The sequence below is a fragment of the Theobroma cacao genome, chromosome 3, assembly GCF_000208745.1.
Source record: "Theobroma cacao cultivar B97-61/B2 chromosome 3, Criollo_cocoa_genome_V2, whole genome shotgun sequence".
Classification (NCBI taxonomy): Eukaryota; Viridiplantae; Streptophyta; class Magnoliopsida; order Malvales; family Malvaceae; genus Theobroma; species Theobroma cacao.
Genome location: NC_030852.1, coordinates 28,670,983 through 28,691,221, shown reverse-complemented (window position 1 = coordinate 28,691,221; position 20,239 = coordinate 28,670,983). Strand labels below are relative to the sequence as shown.

At 36.9% G+C, this 20,239-nt stretch overlaps 4 protein-coding genes across 8 annotated transcripts; 2 read left to right on the top strand and 2 right to left on the bottom strand.

Moving 5' to 3' along the window:
- Positions 1,156 to 3,770, top strand: LOC18605551 (pentatricopeptide repeat-containing protein At3g29230). 2 transcript variants are annotated; one of them, XM_018117455.1, is made up of 2 exons: positions 1,156 to 1,515; positions 1,750 to 3,770. In XM_018117455.1, the coding sequence occupies exons 1-2, from the start codon at positions 1,300 to 1,302 to the stop codon at positions 2,938 to 2,940; spliced, it is 1,407 nt and encodes a 468-aa protein (XP_017972944.1). In that variant the 5' UTR covers positions 1,156 to 1,299; the 3' UTR covers positions 2,941 to 3,770. The 2 variants fall into 2 exon arrangements, with proteins under 2 accessions (XP_017972944.1, XP_007038671.2); XM_007038609.2 differs by having other exon boundaries at positions 1,156 to 3,770.
- LOC18605550 (pre-mRNA cleavage factor Im 25 kDa subunit 2) lies at positions 3,479 to 7,235 on the bottom strand. The gene is made up of 7 exons (XM_007038608.2): positions 6,867 to 7,235; positions 6,195 to 6,240; positions 5,034 to 5,127; positions 4,830 to 4,903; positions 4,614 to 4,700; positions 4,411 to 4,521; positions 3,479 to 4,048 (listed from the first exon to the last, which is right to left on the bottom strand). The coding sequence occupies exons 1-7, from the start codon at positions 6,983 to 6,985 to the stop codon at positions 3,977 to 3,979; spliced, it is 603 nt and encodes a 200-aa protein (XP_007038670.2). The 5' UTR covers positions 6,986 to 7,235; the 3' UTR covers positions 3,479 to 3,976.
- On the top strand, positions 7,295 to 14,805 carry LOC18605549 (DNA mismatch repair protein MSH3). Its single transcript, XM_007038606.2, has 13 exons — positions 7,295 to 8,528; positions 9,120 to 9,305; positions 9,614 to 9,778; positions 10,316 to 10,414; positions 10,507 to 10,758; positions 11,145 to 11,408; positions 11,515 to 11,646; positions 11,782 to 12,042; positions 12,125 to 12,196; positions 12,994 to 13,143; positions 13,399 to 13,869; positions 14,009 to 14,325; positions 14,519 to 14,805. The coding sequence occupies exons 1-13, from the start codon at positions 7,554 to 7,556 to the stop codon at positions 14,520 to 14,522; spliced, it is 3,348 nt and encodes a 1,115-aa protein (XP_007038668.2). The 5' UTR covers positions 7,295 to 7,553; the 3' UTR covers positions 14,523 to 14,805.
- LOC18605548 (flap endonuclease GEN-like 2) lies at positions 14,877 to 20,013 on the bottom strand. 4 transcript variants are annotated; one of them, XM_018117442.1, is made up of 13 exons: positions 19,758 to 20,013; positions 19,353 to 19,426; positions 19,117 to 19,244; positions 18,954 to 19,027; positions 18,818 to 18,865; positions 18,650 to 18,723; positions 18,510 to 18,569; positions 18,258 to 18,423; positions 17,727 to 17,826; positions 16,869 to 16,951; positions 16,628 to 16,728; positions 16,007 to 16,137; positions 14,877 to 15,574 (listed from the first exon to the last, which is right to left on the bottom strand). In XM_018117442.1, the coding sequence occupies exons 1-13, from the start codon at positions 19,981 to 19,983 to the stop codon at positions 15,073 to 15,075; spliced, it is 1,767 nt and encodes a 588-aa protein (XP_017972931.1). In that variant the 5' UTR covers positions 19,984 to 20,013; the 3' UTR covers positions 14,877 to 15,072. The 4 variants fall into 4 exon arrangements, with proteins under 4 accessions (XP_017972931.1, XP_017972930.1, XP_017972933.1 ...); XM_018117441.1 differs by having other exon boundaries at positions 18,818 to 18,890; positions 18,976 to 19,027; XM_018117444.1 differs by lacking the exon at positions 19,758 to 20,013 and having other exon boundaries at positions 18,818 to 18,890; positions 18,976 to 19,027; positions 19,117 to 19,248.

Here is a 20,239-nt window from a genome sequence, read left to right as displayed (position 1 = left end):
ATAAAAACTAATCATACGCTGAGGATAACATCAACTAATCATAAGCTTTGAACTATGTCTTATTTGCTAATTGCTACTATTAATTTCTTGATTTGCTGTTTACCTGCTGGAAGGCTTCCTGCCACATTTGGAATAAGTATATCGTTGACCCAATCTCTACCATCTAATCGGAAAACATCTCTTCTTTCAATTTCCTGAGTAATTAGCGATAGGTTTCTAAATTTCTTCACTCACTCGGATGGAGAATTATATTTTGACCACCATGGTGGTGATGCCATTTCAAACAGTAACATTGTTTAGTTACATTCTTCTGTTTGAACATGTAGTTTTATGAATAACAAAATAATGTATATGGTTTCATTTCTAGAATAAAATTGAATTGTTTTTACTTTTTTAATATTATTTTTTTTCTTATTTCTATATGCTTTCACTATATATCAGGACTTGAAAAACTAAAAAGCAAATAACAGAAGTTACGTAAGTGACAAGTGACAATAAAATGAAATTAAGCGTCCGTATATCATGTTTACTTAGGGCCAATCTGTATATGTAAGTAAATTTTTACTGATCAATATTAAAGTATTTTGTAAGCATAATATTTTTAAATTTTTTAAAAATTATTTAATAAAATTTTATTTTTATTACATTCAATTAATTTATTATTTTTAGTTTGAATCAAATAAATTTTTATAATTAAAAATCAATTACTTTCGTTAGTGAAAATGAAACTTATAATTTTATATTATGTGTACTAATGTAGTATGTTAACTTATTATAATAAATGATTTGTGCTTCCGATTATGTTTTGTTTTTTGATTTTGCTAGAATTGTTTGTTTTGATTTTTCTGTTGCAACAATGCTATGCTTTTGTCTTGCACTTTTCCATGTATCAATCTTACTTTTCACTGTGAAAAGTCAACATGTCATATTGCACGCGATATAAAATGATAAATATCATTTAAATTAATGTTAACATTAGTAATAAAAAGTTCTTTGATTCAAAATCAATATATAAAAATTTAATTAAAAAATAAAAAATAATTTAAAATTTTAAAAATAATTTAAGAACTTTTTAAAATATCATATTTATTTTATATTTAGATTTGCAGTAAAGTTTAAGACGTTCACCTGAAATTATTTCAAGTAAGGAAAAGTTTGAAGCAATTAGAAAAGGTTATGGAAGGAAAGGTTACGCATGTACCATCGATATCCGACATGAAGCTGTACTGTTTTCCAATATAGCGCTATCCGGTGCGTTTATTTGAAAAGCATTTAATCTTCGATCGCGAACCACCATGTATGGCTGATATCTCAAATCTATTGCCTCATTGCACTTTCAATCAGCTAAAACAAATCCATGCCTTCATTATCACCACTGCCCTTTGCCAAAACTTCCACATTTTCTCCACATTTCTTCGTCGAAGCACCGAGTTCGGATCCATGGTTTACTCCGATCTCATTTTCTCTAAAATGGGTACTCCTTTCTACTCGCGAATCATGCCTTGGAATATCATGGTTAGAGGCTACGCCTTTAATGGACCCCTTGAAGATTGCATGTCTGTGTTTGATGAATTGCCTCAAAGAGGGTTGAGACCTGATAATTACACTTATCCATATGTGTTAAACTCTTGCTCTCAATTGGGGTTGTTTAGAAAATCCCAAAACGTGCATTGCCAGATTCTAAAATCTGGCTTTGAATCAAGTTTTGAAGTTTCCAATTCGCTTTTTAATATGTATTTAAAAATGCAGGCTTCTCTTGAAGTAAAGAAGGGCGAACGACGCGATGCCCGTAAAGTTTTCGATGATATGTCAGTGAAACCTGTGCAAGTATGGAATCAGATGATATACCAATGCGTTTGCAATGGTAACGTAAGTTCCGCTATAGATTTGTTTGTTTCGATGCCGGTAAAAGATGTTATTTCGTGGAATATTATGATTTTGGGTTACACTAGAGTCGGGGAACTTTCAAAGGCAAGGCATTTGTTTGAAAGGATACCGGAGAAGAATGTTGTTTCATGGACTTCGATGATTGGAGCATATGCTGATGCAGGAGACCTTGACACAGCGAGAAAGATTTTTGAGAAAATGCCATGCAGGAATGTGGTTTCATGGAATTCAATGATTTCGAGTTATACTAAACATGAGAGATTTCAAGAAGCATTAGATCTTTTTGAGCAAATGCAAATAGAAGGCGTAGTTTCGGATGAATATACATTTGTTTCTGTTCTGTCAGCATGTTCCCACTTAGGTGCTCTGGAGATAGGCAAATGGATACACTTCCTGATACAAGATTGGCCTCGATTGGGGGTTATAGTAAGGACTGCCCTTATAGACATGTATGCTAAGTGTGGGGATATTAGCAGAGCTTTTACGTTGTTTATCAAAATAAAGAAGAGTGATGTGTTTTGTTGGAATGTTATGATAAAATCACTAGCTATCCATGGAAGAACAGAGGATGCGATTAGGATTTTCTTTCTTATGCAGAAGGATGGATTGAAGCCAAATGATTTCACCTTTACTAGTGTTTTGTTTGCTTGTAGCCATGGAGGCCTGGTAGAGGAAGGTCGGAAAATCTTCTACAGTATGGAAAGAGATTTTGGAGTTAGTCCAAAGCTTGAACACTTCGGATGTTTTGTAGATTTACATAGCCGAAATGGTCAGCTTGAGGAAGCGCAGCTTCTAGTGAAGGATATGCCGTATAAGCCCGATATTGCTATTTGGGGAGCTTTGTTAGGGGGATGTAGGGTAAGAAGTGACTTGAAGTTAGCGGAAAAGGTGGTAGAGAGAGCCACTGAGTTGGAATCAAAAGAATCAGGAGTTCATGTCCTTTCGTCTAACATCCATGCTTCAGTTGGTCAATGGCCTCAGGCTCTGAATGCTAGACAAAAGATGGAAGAGAGGAAAATTTTGAAGAAGGTAGGAGGCAGCACCATTGTTTAGAATGCTTTTAGGGCATTGAGAACTACATTGGACAGCAATGGTAAAGGCTAACAGAAATTCCATGAAAGAAATCGGTTTCCAATACAGAAAGCAGCAAACTATAGAAATCCTAAACTTTGTAAGCGATCAACAAAACTTGTCTCAGCAAGTTATTGTTGGAATGACTATTTGATCTTTGATCAATCGTGCCTAGGATTTGGACTATTGCCACTTCTGCTAAGCTTAAGTGTTTCCTCATAGTGGATCTATGTCATTCCGCACCCCCAACCATTTGGCAAAGTCAGCCAAGTAATCTAACATTGAAGATCCTTCCCTTGAACAAAGTGAATTGTCTCCCACACTTCCATGTACATTTATATATTAAATAAAAATTTTACAATTTTCACTGGAATCCAAATAATAGGAGCTTTTAGTTTTTTTTCATTCCATCACAAACGAACCATCCACAGCTGCAGTCCAGTTGGCCATAATTCCATTCTGTCAAAGTAGAAATAATACAAGTACCCTAAAATTTTGATTTGGTGCATGCTCAAAGACATGATAGCATTGTAAGCTTGTTTAATGAACAACCATCCACCAAGATTCAAAGCCAATTATCCACCTTACACATTACACTGGGAGCACAATCAGCTTTACATGAAAACAAAGCAGACATATTCCATAGCCAGGATATGACAGCCCATTATACCCCCAAACAATAGCTGGTTAAATCATTCTTAAAGTGTATAAAACCATAAACCATCTAAGTTGAGAGACCAATGTGACAAGGGACTCAGACAAGACAGACCATGATCAGCAGTGACCTAAACTATAATAAAAGCGAACACTAATAAAATGGTTTGTGACCAAATTAGGGTGCAAAAGTTTGCCATAGTGTCAATGTTTCAGTCACCTTAATCAACTTAGGATACCCAAGTACCAGAATTCTCTCACTAAATACCATCAGGCCATCAACTCTTGAAGCCCAAGCAATATTCTCAGGATGTAGCAGTCAGGATGCAAGCAGGAAGGTTCACTCTTGACATCCATGCCAAAGTCAAGTAGTAATCATGTTGAACTGGAATCTGGAAAGCTGCTGAGGAATGGTTGATATGACTGGTCCATATCTCTGTTCGACATGCAAGTGTTCTTTATTAGAAGGAAGAAGCAATATGGACTAAATAACCATTAAATTGCAGGAAATTAGCTGTAGAAATCCAAAGGAAGGAAAAAAAAATTTAAGACAAAAAATATGTTGGCTGTTAAGAGCAGACATCATTTTAGAGAAGAAACATATGATATGCCAAGGGTAATTTGCCAGAGATCCATAGTTCATTCTCTATTTCCCCTTTACAAAGCTTTTGAAATCTTGAATTCTCAACATATTTATTAACTCAAATATAAAAATAAAATATGAACGGAATAGAAAGTTGCAAAACTCAAATTATAAATCTAGTTGAAGAATGGATTGAGAGTAGGTATACTCCCTACCTGAACATTATCATATAGCTCAAACAACGGTACAGCAAGAAGTTTCAGATTTTTTGGTACTGCAAAGTACTCTTTCTCAGACAAGTGAACAAGGAAAAGCTTCTTGCACTCCTGCATGTCAACAGTACAGGAGGTTGAGAAAGGATAGCATACCATTAATAGCAACATGAAGTACACAAAGATCAAGAATAACTGCACGCTACCTTGGGTTTTGTGATGTGGGGAGGACAATATGGATACATTATGGTCTCAAAGTTGGGCCTCCACCAGATGGCCACACATTCACCAATCTGCAACAAGACAACAAGCAATTAAGCATAAGGAAATTGTTCCAAACCATATCACTGCATAGTTCAAAGGAAATTGTAAGGACAACATGCCCTCCTCATCCTAGTAAAATAAGTACAAGAAATCTCTACCTGCCAGTCTGGCACAAGAGTGGGTGAATTAGCTCCAAGCTTGCTGGTCAGCTTCCTTTTCAAACCCTCAATCTCTGAAGCCAAAAGTGAAGAGCATAGGTGTTAAACTGACATAAAAGCTCCAAAATAACACAGCAATCAAGATGTACAGAGAAAGAAAGACATTATGACGGAGAAGGAAAAAAGTGAAAAATAACATGATACCATTCTCTCCAGGCTTCAGGCGCCCACCAGGAAGTTTGCAGAATGTGTTCCCAATTTGCAGAAGAAGAATGTGAGGATGATTATGTTCTTGGACCTGTATGAGAAAATGGCATAAGAAATTAGAGAGCAAGCATTAAAATGGTCATCCTATAAACAACAATGGCAACTAGCAAGTTGAAGACAAAGGAGAAAGTAGCAAAAGTACAACAACAAACTCATAATGCCAAAAAGAATGCTAATTCCTTTAGATATTTAGTGGAACAAACATATAAAAAGTTTGTGCCCAAAAAAGGAGTCCTTTATGTATTAGGATGTTACGCCTCTTTTCTTGATGCACAATTTACCCTTTACATATGTAAGACTCAGTTGTAAATTTCTGCCAGGTTGACTACTGTGGTCATATGTAAGCACATGCACAAGCTAGAGACCTCTGAGATGTGAAAACAACCTCCCTTCATATGATAAAAAATGAGCAATGACAAGCATATATTGACTGCTGATGCTTAAGTATGTATCAAGATGTGATTTTGGACCAGCATTGATCTAACTGAAAAGCGGATAAACCAAAATAAGCCTTTTCCTTGTTTGTTAAACAACTAACAAACAACCTTATAGACAAATAAATTAACCCTTAAATTGAAAAGTAAGAATCTGAGGCTTTATCATACAGTTGAAGGATCTTTATTATTCAACCAAATATGGAACAACTAAACTTTTAGCAGTTTACATCTTCGAATATATTAGTCTCAAATTCCTACAGGGTGTTCTGAATCTTTCGTACAGGAAATGTTTAAGTTATTATCTCATAATAACTACAAATAGCACAGGGTATTCTAAGATTACCTCCTCAGAGAATGACAAAGCACAAATCTGCATCAAACACATTTATCATGCAATAACAATGCAAGATATTGGTATCACAAAATTAAATACAATTAGAGCATTGAGTTTTTCTGAAGTTTCAACGTGACGAATCTTATTACAAAAAACATTCGTTTCTTATGAAATCTACAAAAATCAGGCCACAAAGGTTTATCATATAAATAATTCAGAATAAAAACAGTTAAAATATGACTGTGACCATTGTGCGTAGGAAACTAGGAGCGAAAACTATTACCATAAATTTTCACATAATGGCTAAACAGAAGCATACTAACATACCAGTAAAATTGCTTCAACGCTTGTCCTCATACCCTCTTTCATATAACTGCAACTTGCAACCAAAAGAAGCAATTACAAACTTGAGCTTCTATAAAGTAAAGTTTCAGCATGCGGGTCTTCTCACTAACTTGTTCTATCCACAATTAATCCTTCAATGGAAACTTTTTTAGTTTAGAGCCTGAATTTGCAGGCTTTGGCGGTGGGGGACAAATAATTAACAAAGCTCACTGTTCCGGCAAAGGTAAAAGAGGGCGACAATTTTTCCTTAATCTAAAACATTAGAAACACAATCCAAATCCCAGTTCAAATCTTATATTGGCTATTTTTTATCAGTAATTTCGTTTTGATCTACAAGATCCCATGAGTTCCCAAAATGGTCTAAGAAAAGTGAAGAAACTAGGGTTTCGAATCTTAGATCATTGACCAGACTAATTCAAATTGTCCAGCATAAGAAATTTGAAGATTAGTTCTCTGTCTCTCTCTTTTTTTAAACCTTACTGAAAGAGAATAGCGCAAAGCAACACACGCATTTAACCGAAAACTAACATTTCTACCATAGGTAGGCTTTCTCAAATAACGAAACAGGAGAATTGAGGTTTATCTAGGGTTTTTCAAATCCAGCAAAACATCTAATTAAATAAAAAAATCAAATGGAGAAAGTGATAAAATTACTTGACTTTCATGCGAGCAAGGCGATCCGCGACGGACGTGTCCTTCTCCATCTTCGGCTCTTTGGTGCCGAAGGTGTAGCTCGACAGTGGATACGTGTTCACCACCGGTGACGTTACCATCTCTCTCCTCTCCCAAAATTACCCACCGAAATTGTATAAGCTTTACAGTTTCAAACTATCGTATCGTTGAACCGTTTCTCTTTCCGGCGGCAAATTGTTTCTTTATAGTCTTTGGGTACAGGCTAACAGAGTACGGGGAAGGGAGAGAGAGGAAAATAGGGAGGGAGGCAAATGGACAAAAAGAAATGGTTTAAAAGAAGCTGAGACAGTGCAACATTTTGGTACTACCAACAGTACTGGCATTATAAAGTACTTCAAAAATAGAAAATACTGATAATCCTAAAATTTTGGTAATAGACCTAGTATTTGACTCAAGCTTCGCCGAATGAAAAGATATTACAACTAGCCCGATTCTAAGGACCGTTATCAAAGGCCCAATGTCCAAGCTATTTCAATTCTTGGGCTCGGCCGATTACTCTTGTTTGGCGAAACTTGTTCATCGTAAAAGCTGCGTAATTAGCAGAAAGGAAAGCGCGCCAAATGGACAATACCCTCCATTGCTCCATCCTTTCGAAAGCCATCTCTCTGAAAGTCCGTTCAATTTGGTGGATGAGTTGATCGCCCAAAAATGGGGAAGCAAAAGCAACAAGTCATTTCTCGTTTTTTTGCCCCCAAACCCAAAACCCCATCCACCCCAACTCCACCAGCAAACCCTTCATCTTCTCCGTCTCCTCCTTCACCGCCAATCCCATCACCCAACGTAAAAGCAACTGTCTCTTTTTCCCCTTCAAAGCGCAAACTCCTCTCAACCCACCTCACTTCCACTCCTAAGAAACCCAAAACCACGCTTTCACCTCACACCCACAACCCCGTTCCTCTTCAGTCTAATCCTTCCCTCCACCAAAAATTCCTCCACAAACTTCTGGAACCTTCTCCACGACGTCCGCTTGAACCTACCGTCGAACTTTCCGGATCCGACCACAAAAAGTACACCCCACTAGAACAACAAGTGGTGGATTTAAAAAACAAATACCCGGATGTTCTTCTCATGGTGGAAGTCGGTTACAGGTTCCGATTCTTCGGGAAGGATGCGGAAATCGCGGCGAAAGAGTTGGGAATATATGCCCACGTGGACCGCAACTTCTTAACGGCTAGCGTACCTACTTTTCGACTGAATGTCCACGTGAGGAGGCTGGTCAGTGCGGGATACAAGGTTGGTGTGGTGAAACAGACAGAAACGGCGGCGATTAAGGCGCATGGTTCGAACCGAGTTGGACCGTTTTGCAGGGGTTTGTCGGCATTATACACGAAGGCTACGCTGGAGGCCGCGGAGGATGTGGGAGGGAAAGAGGAAGGGTGTGGTGGAGAGAGTAATTATTTGGTTTGCGTTGTGGAGAAAGGTTTGGAGTTTTCGGGGTCTGTTTCAGGTTCTGGTGCGGTTGATGTGAGGGTTGGAATTGTTGGAGTGGAGATTTCAACGGGGGATGTTGTTTATGGGGAGTTTGATGATGGAGTTATGAGGAGCGGGCTTGAAGCTGTGGTTTTTAGCTTGGCTCCCGCTGAGTTATTGGTTGGAGAACCGCTTTCGAAACAAACAGAAAAGGTATATCATTTGTTGGTTTGCAAAACTTGCTTGATTACTGTTATAGTTTGTGCAGTGGCATATTAAGATAGGCCCCTTGTAGGAAATATTAAGTGATTTAATTATCAAAATTAAGCTCACCTTTTTAAAAAACGAAGAAGCTGGAATAACCATGTTGAGGAAGTTGGAGAGTGGCATGTATTGAAAGTGTTGGAAATGACTTTGTTCTTATAGATTTATATACTAAACAGCTGTTTATAAGAGAAAATGCAGTATAAGAAGAGGAATCTTTTGGTATATGGTTATGAGTGGGAAAGTAGAGCTGCAAGGAGTCATTTACTGGAAAATAGAATTAGAATGTAGTCTTTGGAACTTACCAATTGTATAATTAGGTAAACTTAGTCATGTACACTTTTATCACTCGTTAGTATTTTCGGTTGAAATGCTTTACCTTGTATAATTTTGAGTATTAACTAAAAATCTGGTCAAAGTGTCTGGCTCATTCATCCATGGAAATCAAAAAAAGGGTATCATGTAGAATATTTTTATAGATGAACCAACATAATCTTCCAAGGCTCTGTCTTTTAACTGATATAAAAATTCTTGTATCAGTTGTTATTGGCATATGCTGGACCTGCTTCAAATGTTCGTCTGGAGCATGCCTCTTGTGATTGTTTCAAGGGTGGTGGCGCACTTGCGGAAGTGATGTCTGTGTATGAGAAGATGGTTGAAGATAATTTAGCCAGTAATGTGAATCAGTCATTGGAGGCAACAGAATATTCTCACTCTTCAATTCAGGTGTGACATTGACCACTACATTTTTGCACACTGAAAGAAACATTGATTTTGAATGAGTTTTCTATTGTGGTCTGTTTAACTCTTAGCTGTCAACCTTTGGATAACTTGTTTGGTCAACTATTTGTATATATTTTCTCCTGTTGAAATTAAACAATATTTAGCTCTTCCTTAGATAGCAATTTTTGCTTCTTGCCTACCTTTTTCTTGTAATACTACTAAATTGATTTCTTTCTTCCACTAAGCCATTGTTTTTTACTGTTTTTGTTCTAATGTATTAATTTACTTTTCTTGAATTTGCTTTCTTTAAGGGGGTTATGAACATGCCAGATTTGGCTTTACAAGCTTTGGCCTTAACCATTCGTCATCTCAAGCAATTTGGATTTGAAAGAATTGTGTGCCTTGAAGCTTCATTTCGTTCCTTATCAAGCAGTTTGGAGATGAATCTTTCAGCAAATACACTTCAACAATTAGAGGTAATTGTTTTATCATTTTGTGTATGTGTCTATTACTGAGATTTTCTCAGAATATTAGTTTCCTTTACTGCTAAGTTGCTCTGATCCGAGTTGTTGTTGGGCTATCTGGTCACAAAATGGCATCAGAAATTTGTCATCAGCTCATGGGTGTCCTAATGGATATTCGCGGTTATTGTGAGGTTTAACCAGCGTAGCCTATTAATACATCTTGTCTACCTTGCGATTAGTTGGGAACAAGTTTAGACTCCTAAAACCATTTGGTAAATATTTGGCTTGGCAAGCATTGTACTAGAGACTGATAACACGGGGTAAAATCTGCATGGTATAATATTTTTAGATCAATGGTACCTGGTTGGAATTCTGGAAGTTTGTTGTTAGTTAGCAATGACTTTTTGGAAAAGTAATCTGTACATTATTCAATTTTAAAATACTGCTGGTGGCTAGAATGGTTCTTGAAGCTAGTACACGTGTTTAAGAACTTTCTGCTTCTCAATTAAACCTTATTTAACTCTGAATGGATGCTTTTTCTATCTCCAGATTTTGAGGAATAATTCAGATGGGTCTGAATCTGGCTCCTTGCTGCAAATTATGAACCATACTCTTACTATTTATGGATCAAGGCTTCTTAGACACTGGGTAGGTGAGATAAAACTTGGTTTGATTTCTGGTGGTTTGTCCATATTTTTTCTAAACTATGATTTGACCTTAAGATTTATTTCGTTAAACAGGTGACTCATCCTTTATGTGATAGAACCATGATATCTGCTCGACTTGATGCTGTTTCTGAAATTGCTTTGTCCATGGGGTGTTATAAAGTCTCACAAAGTATCATTGAGATAGATGGGGAAGATTCTGATGTGACCATTGCACAACCAGAATTCTACTCTGTGCTTTCCTCAGTTTTAACTTTTTTAGGAAGATCACCTGATATTCAGCGTGGAATAACAAGAATCTTCCATCGAACTGCCACCCCAGCAGAGGTATAATCACCCTCTTTATCTTTGTTATTGTGCATGCAGCATTAGAGTATCTGGTACTCAAGTAGTCAAGTTCATATGGCTCTTTATATTTCATATGCCTGGAATTGTTTCAATGTTATAATATGGTATTTTGGCACTATGATTTCTTAAGTCTTTTGATTGGCAGGTTGTTTGGGATAAGTACTGATGGAGGAATGGAAAATTAAATTTAATTTGCAATTAGTGACTGGATCTTCTGTAATTTTTTCTTGTTTCCCCTCCTGCATTGAAGCCATTGTTAAGAATGCTATGTTTTCCTTGTTTTGCAGTAGCTTTAATAGTGAGGCCTTTGTGTTAAAATCCCCTGCTTAATTTGCCAATAAATTTCTAATGATCCAATTGTATAGTTCATTGCAGTTATTCAAGCTATTTTATCTGCTGGAAAGCAACTTCAGCGGCTTCATATTGATGAAGAACATGAAGACAATTGCAGTAAGAAAGTGCGAGTAGGGATTGTGCAGTCAGCTCTGTTGAAAAGGTTGATTTTGACTGCTTCATCATCCAATGTTCTTGGCAATGCTGCAAAACTGCTATCTTTCCTAAACAAAGAAGCAGCTGATAAAGGGGATTTAACAAACTTAATCATCATTTCTAACAACCAATTTCCGGAGGTTTGTATATTAGATGAAGATCTCTGAATTTCAATCTCCTTGTGCTTATTGTTGCCTTGATTTTGTGATCTCTTTGGATCCTACTGGTTCAACTGGTTACCTGCAGGTTGCTAGAGCTAGGAAAGCAGTTCAATTGGCGAAGGAGAAACTGGATAACTTGATTTTCTTGTATAGAAAGCGACTTGGGAAAGGCAATTTGGAATTTATGTGTGTGTCAGGAACCACACATTTGATAGAGGTAGGTTTATTTTTTTATTTGTGAGACCTTAAGCAATAAAGTTCTCCAGACAACTGTAATGTTGTTGCATACCATTTTCTTCTTGCAACTGTGGTTTGGTTTGTGTGCCCCTGAATCCCTGCCGCTTTGATGCAGCTACCCATAGATGCCAATGTACCTTCAAACTGGGTTAAGGTAAATAGTACCAAAAAGACAATAAGGTATCATCCGCCTGAAGTATTGACTGCTCTAGACCAGTTAACACTGGCAAATGAAGAGCTCACCATTATCTGTCGAGCTGCTTGGGACAGCTTTCTTAGGGAATTTGGTGAATATTACTCCGAGTTTCAAGCTGCTGTTCAAGCACTTGCTGCTTTGGACTGTTTGCACTCTCTTGCCACTCTCTCAAGAAATAAGGTATCTACTGGGTGCATCTTAACACTTTATTCTTGATTAAGCTTAATTGATATTCATTATTATTTTTGATGGTTTATTGCAGAATTATGTTCGGCCTATCTTTGTGGATGACAATGAACCTGTTCAGATACAAATCCACTCCGGTCGTCACCCTGTATGTTGAAGTATATGTAATTAAGCATATTAAATGTAACTATACTAGTAACTAACTGAATCTACTTGGAACATGTTGAAAGAACTTTTTCACTAAATGCTAACATTTATTACTACAAATTTCATTTGTCAAGTGCTTACTATCATCAATGCCAAAAGTTTCTCTCAATTTGCATGGCATTTAAAGGATCTCTAAATTGTATTTTCAGAGCTTTGGGTTGTTGGCTTGTTGCTGGTTGCTCAAATCTGTCTTGTTAGGTCTGTTAGTTTATTTTTCCCTGGGAAAATTAGAATTGGGATTATGAAAGTTTTGTTAGCATCTTAGTTGTGGAAAATAAACAGTCTATTTTTTTTTGCTCAAAGTAAATAGTCTAATTAAATTAAGCTAGCATTTTTAAAAGTTCTCATACCCCAGGGCATTTTAGTCAGAACTGGACTACTATTGCTTTTTTTTTTTCTTTTTACAGATTATTGTATGAGAATTAAGCTCAAAAGGAATGTGACCGTTGTGTAATATTTGTCTCTGTGGGGGAAAATCAACTTTCTGTTAATGAGTTAACCTGGGACGCTTTGGTTTGGCCTGGCTGTAATGTAAATCAGACTACGTCTCATAAATCTTTTCTCTTCATCAATGCCTTATCCTTCTTCATATTTTTACTATTGTTACACTCTTTTGCCCCTAAAATTAATCACCATGATTGATGACTTGTAACAATACCAGAGATAAGTTTTTTGAGTTAAATTATAGCTCATATATTGCTGTGGGATGTTTGTTTATTGAGTGCTATGCTTGACCAGGTGTTGGAGACCATCTTACAAGAGGGTTTTGTTCCAAATGACACAACATTGCATGCAGACAGGGAGTGTTGTCAGATTGTTACTGGTCCTAATATGGGTGGAAAGAGTTGCTACATTCGCCAGGTTGCACTAATTGCAATGATGGCTCAGGTAGAATTTGAGCTCACATATTAGTTCTCTCTCTCTCCTCCCTTGCTTCATCCTTTTCTCTTCCCTTCGCATATTCTTCTGCATAATTTCATACTGTACTATGAGAGGGGTGTATTTGTTAAATTCTTTTCTGCCAATGCTCATTGTTAAGTAAATAATCTCTATGATGTCCAATTCTCTCTCTTTTCATTGTGTTTCCTGAAATAAAAATATTAATAGCTTGCTGTTGCGAAATGTGCTCCCTGATCTTTCTAGGTTGGTTCCTTTGTACCAGCAGCATCAGCTACTTTGCATGTGTTAGATGCTATCTACACACGCATGGGTGCTTCTGACAGTATACAACAAGGGAGAAGTACATTTCTAGAAGAACTAAGTGAGGCTTCTCAAATACTCCACAGCTGCACAGCACGCTCACTGGTTGTAATTGATGAGCTTGGAAGAGGAACTAGTACACATGATGGTGTATCTATTGCTTATGCTACATTACATCATCTGTTGGAGCAGAGAAAATGCATGGTCCTCTTTGTAACCCACTACCCTAGAATTGCTGATATTAAAGTTGAATTTCCTGGTTCTGTGGAGGTATATCATGTTTCATATCTGACTGCACATAATGATGAGGTTACTATGGATGCAAAATCTGATCATGAAGTCACGTACCTATATAAGCTTGTTCCTGGTGTTTCTGCAAGGAGTTTTGGATTCAAGGTTGCACAGCTTGCCCAGGTAACTCTCGCACTCCCAATTCTGGCATTTTTGGATGTTGCTGATTGTTCCCACTAACTTCTATGAATATGGATGAACTTTTCATTCTAAACATTTGCTTGTCACTTAAGTTGTTTGGATACTTTCTGTTTTGACGCAGCTGCCTTCATCATGCATCAGTCAAGCAATTATCATGGCTACAAGGCTGGAAGCAATTGAAAGCAGCAGAGTGAGAAAGAAATCAGAAGAAAGGCAGCCAGAAACATCATCGAGTGATCAAGAACTAGAAACACAAGAGAACATACTGAAATCCATTGGTAGCTTCTCCAGTGAAAGGCTAGAGAATTTAGAAGAATTTGCCAGTGCTTTCAGTGACTTGCTTTTGAACTTGAAATCTGCAAGAACGGATGATGACCTTGGCAAAAGCTTTCAGTTATTGAAAGAGGCTAGAAGCATTGCAAAGGAATTGATAAACAGGTAAAATGTTTAGGCAATTTATATGAATGCTTTCTCTGTCATTTTCTTTCTTTTTGGGAGAATTTAATGGTGAAAGCAAATTCATATGGATCTCTGCTATTTGCTAAGGTTGATTAGGTTGCATTGCTTCAGCAAATAGTAGTTTGTAATCCCATTTCTTTGATACATTCATATTAATATTTTGCTCCTCCAGATAAGTGGCAGTTCCTAAAGTTGAGACAGCATGTATATAGGATGGGGAGAACAGCAACGTGAAGTTGACGGGGACCCAAACCAGATGCTGGATTGCTGGAATTTCGTGAATACTATTTTGTATAGGAAGAAATTTTGTAATTTTTATATTGAATTGCCTGAGTTTCACGTTTACTCTTCCCAACGTTTTATTGTGAAAAATGAGATTGCCTCGTCTCATTTATGTTTTCCTTTTCGTGCCTTCAAAATGGATAAGAGAACTACGAGCTCTCACTTCTCTTTTTCTTATATAATGTTTCAGAAACCTTGATTACCCTAAAACAAATAGATTAGGCAATTCGACGGACTACAAGACTGTGTGATCATTTTCCACGGCTATAAAACTTTGTGCCGTAGCAAGGTCCATAACCATAAAATATTTTCCACGACAAACAAGATTCACATTAATAACACACGGTAGAAGACAAACGTTAAACAACAGAGAAGCACCTCTGGCATATTACAACAAAAAGCATGCGTCAGAGTTGTCTATCTACAGAGTCCTAAGTGGCTCATTCAATGAATGTCATCTCGAATACTGGCCAGAAACAATCTAAGCTCTCTTGCTTTCTTCACATGTTCAGGTGACCTCTCAGTTTCTGAGTCACTCAAATCAATTACACTAACGTCAGTGCATCTGGGAACATTCTGGGACTGCACTTGCGGAGAGGGGCTCGAAAGATCAATAACTTCATGCTTTGGAGCAGTCATACCAGTTTGTGGGCATAACCTTACAGCTTTGCAATCAGCATTGCCTTCTGACTCCAAAATAACCTCAGGATCTAGGTTTACGAAATTACCCTCAGTTGCCATGGTCATTTTGCCTGATATAACTTCTCTTGAAGCAATGGGAATGGACTTGCTTCCTAACTCGATGTCAAGCAACAGATCTTGGAGTTTCAGATCTATTTCTGCCACAGAACATTTTTGTTCTGATTTCTTTGGTCTTGATTTACGGTGATGTTTCTTCTCTAGAGCTCTTCTGTCAACAAACTCAGTGATCTTTTCAGGACAAGCACTGTGGGAGAACAGGAAATAAATCATTTATTTACAATATACCTCAATGACCAAACAACAGATCGGGAGGGAGGATGAAGAAAAGTAAGAATGCTGCCAAATATTTGAAGAAATCAAGGAAGAGAGAGCTATTAAAAGGTTAGATTAGATAACATATAAAAGGCCATTTTGTTGGGATAGCAGGATGCAGTGATCAAAGTGAGAAACAGTAAAGGGTCTCAAAATTCACTCAGTTATTCATAGTAATCTTCTGTGGATATTTTTTCAAGGCATTATTCTGAAACATTAATTTTACCCCTGGCTTTTTCCTTTCTAACTGTTTTTTGTGCAGAGATTTTAAGAAAATTGAATGAAAAACATAAAAAACTTTAGCTTCCTGTGTACCACCTTAACATCAACACATACTGATAAGCAAATGATAACAGCAACATACCTCTTTATGAGATCTGCTGAAATTACAGAGGTTTTGATTCCATCTAGCTCTTCCCACGACACCTCGAAACATTCTTCTCCATGAACTTTTCGGTGCTTAATAATTACTGATACAGGACACTTGACTGGTATCTGTAATGGGAAAGTTTACCAATGGTATACTAGACTTTAAAGATCCACATCAACAACATCATACAGATTTCTCAATGGAGATTTAAATGCTACTCTAGTACTCTACAGAATCTTTATGGTACAAAACCGCAAGAAGAGATTATGATACATATTCTGATTATCACACCACAAGCTGGAGGCTTACAGGTAACTTAAGTACTTCAACACTTTGTCCACTCCATTTCCTTAGTAACTAGAATCCAAAATCATTAGCTTTTAAAAGTGAATTGGAGAGCATAAAGGTCCATTGACATCATTAGTAACTCCAAACACACTCTTCTAATTAGAACACTTTCAAAATGACACTAGCAATTGCTTGTTCACAACATGAATGACCAATAAAGGTCCTTCAGAAGCAATAAATCTTTCAAAAGCAGCAAGTCAAACAAGAATGGTGGTTTGCAGAAGTTCAAGAATGAATTTGTATAAAGATGTAAAATGGTAATAATACCTCCTTCAATGGAATGTTAACACCCAATTGAGACGAAGCTGACCGCAACTTGGCAAACCGTCGTAAATCTCTTTCAGCAATCTTAGGAAGGATGTATTCATCTGAGCAATTGATACACTATGAGATGACTGGTGCAAACTGCATATTAACTTCTAAGTATGCATGCATTCATGAACATATAGCAAATATTGTATGCAAAGTGCTTTTGCACATGTAGTTGGTGAATTTTTGAACAAAGTACCTGTTTTCTCAGGAGGCCACTCAAAGTACTGAGCACATAGCTGTTGAAGTAGCTCGCGCTGAAATGGATGCTGCACAAGAACCCTACAAGAATAAATCAGTTTAAAAAAACTTCACAGGCTGGCTTCTAAAACGAAAGAACTGCTGACTAGACCCAATCCAAACAATCAGTCATCTTAAGGTAGGCTACTCAGTTTTCAGTTTAGATGTTTGGAGATTTCGATTTCCACTAAGAATCAAGGATAACCTTTCTCAGTAAAGCAATTGAAGTAAATAAGCAGAAGCACATGTATAAACACAATCAGACCTTGCTTCAAAATTACCCCAGTTCTCTTAAATAGCTGAAACTATATTTCACTTAAAGATTTATCCTTAACTATCCCAACATTTTGGAAAGGTCTACATGTACACTAACACAGAATCAACCAAATAAAAATAAGGCCCTAGGGATAGTTATTAAACACCATTTCTTTTCTAGGAAAAGGTCAGACGTTCTTAACACTAGAGAGAGGCAATGTTAAGTTTATGCTTATGCTGGACCATCAATCCATTTATTCTTCCCTAGGAAATATAAGAAAAACTCCACTCACCCACCCATCCATCCATGATTACATCAAACATGCAGATGTCCCTGTGCACACACATGTCAATATCAACTTCATTTCATCCTTTTCGTATGCATGTAAATTTTTTGAGACAGGGTGTAGAGAGATAGAATACAGAAAACACAAAGTTGTAAATAAAAGAATATAGTAAAACTGCTTTTTGCAACAAGTGCATTGTATTGGTATAAGCTTTGCCACTAGCAGAAACTATTTAAAAAAAATTATACAAAAAGAACTGTTGTATATAACTTTACCTATTGACTACATCAGAATCTGCTGAGTGGCACTTGGGCTTCATATATGCTTCCACCACTTGCAAATACTGATTATCTCTTTGTAAATTATGATTGCTTCCTATCACAACCATTTGAAAAGTCAAAACAATTTGAAATTGGTGACTTCTATGAATAACTAGCTATATCAGTCTGAGCACATGTTACTCGACCCATGTCAAGCTTAAAGTTTAAATAGCACTCAACCAGCATCCTTGTGAATAGTAGTCTGAGTCACTATCAGGCTATATAGGTCAAGTGCTGTTTTCTCCTACGAAATCAAAACCTTCTCACAAATAAGGATATATTTACTAATAGGACTAAGGTGCTTTATAGAAGTCATCTCACAATATAATAAGCATTTTTCTGATTCTAGTGCTATTCGCAAAGGGCCCTTCCCCTTTTAGCTCGATCATTTTGTCCAGGGAGCCTTAACTTGATAAAATTTGGAAACAATATCTACACAAGCTAGTAATAACCTAATATGTAATAGTGGAAGGTTTCTTTATTCACCATTCATGCTCACTTCATGATGCAATGTGGTTGTCTTGTCATTGCACTTGTCTTGACCCTGTTTCCTTGAACTTTTTGTGTTCCTCGCAAAAGACAGTCCTTCTGATGCAACTTTTTGAAGAATATCATGGTCTCCAACTGATTTAACAAGCTGGCATGCTGACCCCTATATTAGCAAGGAGGACAGGTGTCATGTTCAATAAGCAAAAACAACTGACCAGGAGATTAGAAGCATTTGTTATTGAAACATACCGGACCCAGACCATGAACACCCTGAGAGTAATCACTGCCAAGAAGAAGGGCCAGAGAAATCTGAAAGTCCCAGAATTATGAGTTAGCAAACTTAGTAGAATTAACTATTAGTGCATGACAGAAGCCAAGATGAAAATTACCAAGGAGTTCCTTCCAAATCCAAGTTTTTGCTCTATATCAGCCATTTCATAACAAACAACATGACCTCCTTCCCCTAATTCAAAAAATGAAATGGTTAGAGAGATTAATACTTACAGAATGATACCGTAAAACAACTCAAGAAGGAAAAATATTACCCACACACTCACCAAGGCAAATGTCTCTGTACACTGTTCTTGCGCCGAAAAGAAAGATATCTGAATCAGAAGAGAAACACCCATCCTGATGATAGTAAAGTAACTAAATGAAGGGAGTGCCTTATCATAGTGTTTCAATTGTACTCACCAAGAAAAAAAGAACTACTTACACATAAGGATTCTATGTTTAATAATGCACATTGTGCTTCAGCTTCCTCAATCCTGAATTCATGGGAAGAAGAAGAGATGGATCAATTAGTCCTGGGTTCATTATCAAAAGATATTGAATTACATAAAATATGGGAAATTACCCATCTAAGCACGTAATCCCAAGTGCTAATCCAAGGACTTTTGCTTCTTTGATCATGCATGAAAATTCAGAGCCCATATTCCTTCTAAGTGAAGACAACTTCTGTGAATTTTTCCCCTCTTGAGTAGCCTGCCTTAAACGACTACTTAAGTTGGTAAAAAGAAAACCTTCTTGAGAAAAGATAGCAACAGAAATGGTTTAGAAGAGAGATATGAAATACGGTGAAAACTGACATACCAGATTCTCTACCTCACTTCCTGAGTTTAAGCGCCGCCTGTATGTAGCTAATTTGATGGCAGGAATTGAACCATCTACCAGATGCCAAAGAATGAATTAAACTTTCACCATTTATCTAAACTAAAAAATCAAAACAATTGTATAAATTTTGATAAAGCATGAGAAGTTCGAAAATTTATGGTCTCATTATTCATTTGACCACTGCCTCAGAAAATAAAAGCAACAGCCACTACATTTAAACGTTCACATTACAAATTCAAAATTCTCAGCAAACCCGTATCTCAGTAAAAACCCCAACTTCAAAAAGCCTTTAGAAAGCTGCCATTTACAAAAAGTCTCCAACTGTGAAAGAAGACATATATTCTATTTCACTAGAATCAAAGTCTGAAGAGAATAGGAATTTACCAGTGACAAAAATAAGGCTACAATTCAAGGCAATGAGAGCCCTGAGACGGTGAAAGAGACCCTTGAGATACAGCTTGTCGTTCATGGGACAATGAGATTTATTAACGTTTTGAAGCTGAACCATCCAACAAGACAGATCTACGCATACCCTTTTGTTCTGGAGATAATGAAGAGGCAAAGTTTTCTTGCATGATTCCAAAATATCCCACAAATTCTTCACCCCCATTCACCCTCTGCTTCCCCTTTTCCTGTTTAGGAGTTGGAAGAACTGAAACAGACAGTGAAAGCGGGAGATATACGAGTTATTAGGCCGGGCTAACAACTTGGCCCGTAGTCAACCAATTTCACGCCAGGCTTGGGCTGAGGTCTTGACTTTTAAGTCAAGCCCAGCCAAACTCAAAATTCTTTTTTCATTAATTAAATAATAAATATATTATTTAAAAGACCCTTAAGTTTTTCGAAAAAATTCAATAAGCACTTAT